This window comes from Gigantopelta aegis, chromosome 4, assembly GCF_016097555.1.
Source record: "Gigantopelta aegis isolate Gae_Host chromosome 4, Gae_host_genome, whole genome shotgun sequence".
Lineage (NCBI taxonomy): Eukaryota > Metazoa > Mollusca > Gastropoda > Neomphalida > Peltospiridae > Gigantopelta > Gigantopelta aegis.
The window spans coordinates 70,737,857-70,745,927 of record NC_054702.1 but is presented as its reverse complement, the minus strand read 5'-3'; the positions used below and the strand labels follow the sequence as shown (position 1 = coordinate 70,745,927).

Below are 8,071 nucleotides of genomic sequence, written 5' to 3'. Positions count from 1 at the left end.
TTGATATCGGTCTATAGTTACTAATATCGTGGACAGAACCTTTTTTATGGATAGGTGTAACATTGGCTAGTTTCCAATTAGAGGGAAAATATGAGCGTTGTATTGAAAGATTGAAAAGTCGAGTTAATGGGTGGGTAAGTTCTGAAGCTAACATTTTTAATAACGTATTGCTAATGAGATCTGGACCAGTAGACTTTTCCGGATTTAATGACTTTAAGATATCTTCTACCTCTTTTGTATTAAATTCAATGTGATCCAGGGTTACGTTTGATATAGCATCAATCTCCGGGACCTCGGAATGAAGGTGGTCAAGAGTTGACTGCGTAATAAAGAAGTCATTAAAGGCATTAGCTATATCTGTTGGGTTATTTACTACAAAAGCATTAACTAACAGTGGTGTAGTAGTAGAACTAGTAGCGCAGCGTCCTTTTAAGTATGTATTTATCAACTTCCACCAGTCTTTCTCACCTAAAGTAGCCGAATTGTTTATTTTATTATCTAATTTTTTAAATAATCTAGTTTTGCTTTTCGCACTTCGGATACAACCAAATTACGCGATTTCCTCAAATTTGCCCAATCTTCAGGTATGTTCGTATGTTTAGCTTTGTTATGCAGTCTGTGTCTTTGCCTAATTAGTTTTCTAATATGCCCGTTCATAAAAGGTTTATCATTAGTTCGTGTTTCAACATAGTGACTAGATTAAGTCATGTCTGGGAACAGAATCATTGTTGTGCTTTATCCAAGTGTCCCTGAACTCATTCAAATCTCACACCTTAGTTTCTTCAGTATGCATACCTCTTCTGTTTTGCATGAAATGTATTTTGAATTAATACAAATACCAGGACGCCCAGGAACATTAAATTTACCTTCGTTTTGAAAAGAAATGTTTCAGTAGTTTAAGTAATATGTAACATAATTTCAAACTAATATAGAATATAATAAAAAGTGTAATTTCGAATTTCTCCCAAAATGAGGATTGCTAATACACACATTCTTCAGATCTCTTAAATGCTACGATAAACTTTGTCTTTGAGGTGAATTAATTGTTTTAAAACATACCTGTGCATGTGTAGGACCGCAATCAAGTGGGGAGAAAAGAGGAAGGAAGGAAATGTTTTATTTAATGACGCACTCAACACATTTTATTTACGGTTATATGGCATCTGACATTATGGTTAAGGACCACACAGATAGTGAGAGAGGAAACCCGCTATCGCCACTTCATGGGCTACTGTTTTCGATTAGCAGCAAGGGATCTTTTATATGCATCATCCCACAGACAGGATAACACATACCACGGCCTTTGATATACCAGTCGTGGTGCACTGGCTGGAGCGAGAAATAGCCCAATGAGCCCACCGACGGGAATCGATCCCAGACCGACCGCGCATCAAGCTAACGCTTTACCATTGGGCTACGTCCCGCTCCACAGAGAGGAGGGGATGGTAGCATTTGCCCTAAAAAAAACATACGAAAATTTGCCTTTTTTTAATATTAAAATTAGACTTTTTGTTGAGCTAAACAAGACCTTAAATTACTAAGAGTCCTGATTCTGTTTGTTTACCACGAATCACCACAGCCACCCCGCCACTTATGTAGTAAAGGCATGGCCTTGACATGATAAGTTGATATTAACTATAGGCATGGAAAATGGGTAGTTGGTGGAAACAAAAAAGAAAGCAGTGGCGGATTCAAGAAATATTATGGGGGACTAACGGAAAAAGGGCATATGAACCAACTCGTGAAAAGGGAACCTCCACCCATAAAAAACAGAAGTAATGCATTTTGATATATTGGGGGAGGGGGCGGGTCCCTTGGAACCCGCCTCTGGAAAGGAGAATATGTACTAGCTCACACGACGCGTTTGAGCACACTTAATAGGAAACTGACTATGAAACAGAATTAATGGTTGTTTACGAGATCGCAAAACAGGAACAGTATTGTGAAAAGCTATTTACGACCCTGCAGCGACGAATAAATAATTTAGTCACAGTCCGTTGTTTGAAAAACACAAGAAAATGTACCGACATTTGTAAGCGACATGTTTTTAACTGGGCATGGAAAAAGAATGGATGCTTGTTTACCAGATCGCACGACAGGAAGTGTATTGTGTAACCGAATACATTGAAACACTACGGCAGTCGTGGATACTCGTAAAGTGATTTTAAATATATAGTGGGTAGTTAAATCTAGGCTATGGTACGAGATATCCAGGTCGGCGCACAATTAGACAATTGTTAAATTAAATTCTATAGTATGAAATACACAAGCACACAGTAAACTACTTTTTAAACACATTCGATTTATAACAATCAAGATATAAACTCATTTTAAGGGCCACATTTCCCTTTCCTCATCCTACCCACTCGTCGACGAAAGTATATGGTTTTGTTTTGTCCTACTCTCTCTCTCTCTCTCTCTCTCTCTCTCTGTCTGTCTGTCTGTCTGTCCTCTCTCTCTCTCTCTCTCTCTCTCTCTCTCTCTCTCTCTGTCTGTCTGTCCCCTCTCTCTCTCTCTCTCTCTCTTTCTCTCTCTCTCTCTCTCTCTCTCTCTCTCTCTCTCTCTCTCTCTGTCCTCTCTCTCTCTCTCTCTCTCTCTCTCTCTCTCTCTCTCTCTCTCTCTCTCTCTCTCTATATATATATATATATATATATATATATGATAAACAATTAGGCTTGTGACACCCCCACACACCCCCACACATGCACACACATACACACACACACACACACACACACACACGCGAGACTGTGGAACCCACCTAGAGATTATTTCATCCACCCCTACCCCTACTCCCACCCCCACCCCACTCCAGATATCGTTCCTACGGGTCTGTTTAATCAGTAAATTTTACATTATCAATATAGTTTACCTGGGAAAAACCACGAGCTATGTAATAGTTTACCCAATATATAATATACCACAAGAGACCTACTCCTTATTTTTTATTTTTTTTCAAAAGTTGTAGGCCTATTGCTTCCATTTTCGTTGTCCCACTACATTGATAAAGAAATATACTGTCATCTGCCCTTTGCTCAGTCGAGAAGGTTAATCGACTTTATTTCGGTTAAGTAATCAAGCCACGGATATAGAAGCTCTAACGTTCACTTTCGGCGGATTTAACCCATTAGCTGATCAAACACACTGCGAAATATAAAGCCACGGAGCAGTCCACCATTCGCATGTTATGTACCACAAATCTCTAGCCGGTAGAATCCTAGTGGAACTCTTATCACAGTTAGGTTTGGAAAATTGATCGGGATTGATGTAAAAACACACACGCTACAGTCTCTATTCCTACTCAACTTACCGTTTTCTCTGAGATCGCAGAGGTAAAAGGTTCAAATCTGCCCAGTTTGATAAGAGATTCCGTATAAATGTGTATCAGAAAGCGCCGACCCGTACCATGTCTTCGATCTGCGACTACCTCAATGCCGGCATTATACCTTCTTGAACTCTCAGTCAGCTGCCAGTCAGCTGATCGATGTAAACAAGCACTGCTGTCACGTGACCACCACTACTGTTAGACATATAGATATATATATATAAATATTTCTGTTGCAGACGGCCGGTCAAGTGTGGGAAGTTGATTAAATGTTGTGCTTCCGCTGGTTCATGATGAACGCAGTTTTTAAGTTTAGATAATGAATGTGTACATGAAATCGCAATTACGAAAGTGTCACAGATATATATAGTGTGTGTTACAACGAGAGGCTGCTACAGTTTGTTAAAGGGGTGGGGGGGGGCGGGGGGCAGGAGACGTGAGGACTGGAATATTATTGGTACTGAGTACAAGAGTAAGGCAATGTTGGCAGGATGCACTGGCGTGAGGAGGTGCCAAAAAAAAGGAGGAGGTGCTTATATATATATATATATATATATATATATATATATATATATATATATATATATATATATATATATATTCTTAGAGATATGCAGTTATAAAAAAAAAATTAAAATTAAAAAAACCCCACCCCAAAACCACCACCTGGATACTTCAAACACGTTTCTGAGCTTTTAGAATTTTGTTTGGGGAAGAGGGGTAGACATTTTGTTTTCTATTTGTCCATCTTTGTCTGTCTTTCTCTCTGTCTTTCTCTGCCTGCCTGCCACCCTCTCTCTCTCTCTCTCTCTCTCTCTCTCTCTCTCTCTCTCTCTCTCTCTCTCTCTCTCTCTCTCTCTCTCTCTCTCCCCCCCCATCCCCGTTTTTCGAAGGAATCTTAGCGCTAAAATCCAGGCGTGTGTGCGGGGGTGGTCGAGCGAACTTTCTCTTTTTACAATATATTGTCCATGGGAACATGGCTCGACCCCTCTCCCCCAATATAGATCTGCATTTGCTTTTACTAATTAATATTTGACACTGAACAACGAATTAAGACACGGAAAATCCTTCATCGGTGTTTCTGCCAGAAAGAAACATTTGGGTGTGGCGCTATGTAATTGAATGCAACCACAGTCAACAAGGGTTATGGGGGTCTCCCCCAGAAAAAAAAGGGTTAAGTTTAGGGTTAGTGTTAAGAAAATCCAATCTGATTAAAATCATACATTAATGATAGGAGTAATTAATTTTGTCAAAAGGTTAATTTAAAATAAAATAAAATCCTGCAAAAAACAATCGGGGTATGGCGCCATACCCGTTTTTCATGACAAAAAACCGTGTTTCATTGTCAATAGCATTTAATTTGTATGCAATTAGTAGTTAATATTCTATGCATTCATTATATACTATATTGGAACCATCACTGTTTTATTTATTTTGTTTCAAATTTAATAGATAGTATTCCAGTTAAGTTCTGAAATGAAATTATTTTGCTATTGTTGATAGTGCAGAATTTGTCATTCAGAAGATTTTTTTATAATAATATAGTTTCCAGACTTAAACTTGGCAGCTAGCCATTGAGTCATCGAAACCGATCTGTTGCTGCATTCCATGTCCTATACAATGAGAATATTACATATATAGACAGTGGCTATAGGTGTTTCTAGCAGTGTTAATCACATGTAACAGTCCAAAGCCACCACGACTGGTATATCAAAGGCCATGGTATGTGCTATCCTATCTCTGGGATGATGGTGCAAATAAAAGATCCATTGCTGACTAATGAAACAATGTGGCAGGTTTCCTCTCTAAGACTATACATCAAAATTACTAAATGTTTGACATCCAATAGCCATTGATTAATACATAAATGTGCTCTAGTGATGTCGTTAAACTAAAAACGAACTTTTGTTAGTAGGCCTACAAGAGCGGGGGGGGGGGGGGGGGGGGTATTTAACCGAAAAGGACTCAAAAAGGTCTGATGGTACTTTTGAATACCCTGATATATGAAATATTATTTCGATATTTCGATCAAATTAAAAAGTCTGAATAGATTTGCTATAAACTACATATATCAGGAAATTCAAAAATACCTTCAGATCTGTTGGACCTTTTCGGTTAAATAACGCCCCTAGCTCTTGGTCTGTAATGGTAATTAATTGCATGTAATGTTATCTCACAAAGCCTCAGTTGGTCGATAGCAGTAATTCCTCGAGTGTGTGTTGATTGTAACGTGCTCTGAAAATGCCAGACAGTGTAAATATTACGACAAGCATGCGTAGAAAAATTTATTATTAATGCACCTTAAATAGAATCGAGCTACAAATGCAGGTTGAGCATTGCTCTTCGAGTCACGCCAGCATATAAGCGTATGAGTCGGGGTTTTTTAATTATTATTTTTTTTAGTGATTTTAGATGGGGCTGAATCCACTGAAATACAGCTAGATTTTTGAACTCTCGCTCGGGCAACAATGTTGCAGCGCTATTCATTTATAAAATATCTCCACTAAGACTCACACACTTGTGACTCTAGTTCTTTCTAGGGGAACTGTGTTGACTAGTGTGACGGAACATGTTCTTATCTTTTCGCCTGTGGCGATGCTAATTGTTTTAGAGGGCTGTGTGCAGCTTGGTTACGTAATACCCCCGCGCGACGGTGGTAGTCTTGTGTCCCAATATGCACTTAGACCAGGTGGGCACTTGGTTACGTAATACCTCCGCGCGACCGTATCCCCTAATACACACTTAGACCAGGTGTGGAGGCCATGTGGCCAGTAGTTACGTAATACCTTCGGTAGTTCGGTTTACGATCGGGGTATTGCTAGCGGAATGGCGACAGTAAGTCTGACCATCTAAGAAAAAAATACCGTCTCTGGGAGTTGTGGCAATATCACATGATAGGTGAGGTACCGCGTTGTGCCCCCAGGCGATATTCGCTGTCTCTGAGATTTTTGAATAAATAGATAGGATTTTAGATATATCGGGGAGAAACATTGGAAGTATCCAGGGGAAACGGACGTCGTCCCCTGAACGATCTATATAAGTTCAGTCCGGACGTGGTAAATATATTTTTCTGCTCTGTTGTATAACCTTGATATGACTGATGTGACTTTAAATATTTTAATACTGTATTATACCAATATTATTTAGACAGTGTTTCCGGTAATCTGACGAAGTAAATTGTAGGCTTCACTGTTCTAAAATATTAAAGCTTAGCCAGTCATCCTAGAGGACCTAGGTAAACTGTAGGTTATTGTCTTTATGGTGATATGTACCAGTATTAATTCTGTATTACAAGGTTACTGAATGAGTAGTTAAGAGTTAAATAAAAATTAACCAGTTAGTAATAGTTGTAATTCCTTTATTAATTAAGTTCCCCTGGCAGCGTTTCTCAATTATCACACGCATGTGGATTGTATCACCGTGAAGTGATTAGAATATTGTGTAAACTAGACACCTAGTGATTAACTAATTAAGTGATTAGCTCTGGGTTGTTATTATATTGTTGTTGTTAATTAACTACTGCGGCAAGTACATTTGTCAGCGTAGTGTTAATACAAATTCCAAAGTGTATTGTGTTTTGTTGTGTTTTCTAGTGAACTAAACGTGCTATATTACTATATTTATATAAGATCTTATCTCTGATTATACCTAGAGCCGAGCCACTCGGGTATTAGACTGCCCGATACAGAGAGATCTAATAGATATACAGTTAGGAGAGATATTTGGATAATCGTGTTTTATTCAGCTACGGGTATTATAGGATCCCCGTGACAACTAGTATAATTTATGTACTTTACAGTCCATATTAGTTACAATAGATAATAAATTCTCAAACATGTTTTCTCCTTTACTCTTTCAAAATCTAGATATTGCAACAACCGAAGTGATCGTCGATGTTAATTAAACAATTGATTGTAAATCACAATTCTACAGTTTGAAGAGTTTGACTTGAGACTAGAATTTCATCTTAAGAGTTATCAGTTCTAATATATGTTTATTACCCAGAGCAAACACGTGAACGTACTTATGTTAGGTCCATTCTCCACTAAGTGTGCAAATTGCTCATTTTCATATCGCCCTGACCTACGTTTAGTGTTATTTGCTATGTTTTTAAAAATCACTTTGTATAATAATAATAATAATGCATATATCAGTCGATAGTGTACGTACCATTGATGTAATTTCATTTGTACTGGATTTTACTTTACTCAATGAAATTCATTTTAGTTCGACAATGGTTAAAACAAGGGCAGAAATCCTACAGAGAACGAAAAATAAAACCCTTAAACGATTCCAATTTGATCAGTTGATGCACCTGCTGATTAATACAACGGTTTAGAGAAATAAAGTCCAGGTACCAGGAAGTTACCTACTGTCCAATCTATGGTATATGATAGATGGATAGATATATACTAGTACTCTTGAGGCATCTTGCTACAGTGAGATATGTCATCCATGCAATGGGTGGGTACCGCACAAACCGTGTTCAGATCTGCAACACAATGTTGTGAAACAGCCGCACTTCAGAACATGAGGTCGAGTCGGCTGCAGTTGGTCAGTCGGCATTCCAACCAGATAATGAGAATTCACCTTTTGTGGGGAATTCGATGTTTGCCATGTATGGCAATGGTTGGTACATTGGTTAGGTTCTACAGACTGATCTAAATGACATGGATACACGCATACCCTTCATATCAAAGCACAACGTTCGGCGTCGGATCATCTTAAAATTGTCATCAAAGGCAG

The 8,071-nt window shown here is 38.4% G+C and overlaps 1 protein-coding gene across 1 annotated transcript in view; it reads right to left on the bottom strand.

Annotated features, from left to right (window-relative positions):
• Window positions 1-7,891, bottom strand: part of LOC121369977 (monocarboxylate transporter 10-like) — a 16,337-nt gene extending 8,446 nt beyond the window's left edge. The window contains exon 1 of the mRNA XM_041495059.1: window positions 7,807-7,891. Within this exon, the coding sequence (XP_041350993.1) occupies window positions 7,807-7,891 (85 nt within the window). The remainder of the gene's footprint in view (window positions 1-7,806) is intronic.
• Between the last annotated feature and the right edge of the window lie 180 nt (window positions 7,892-8,071).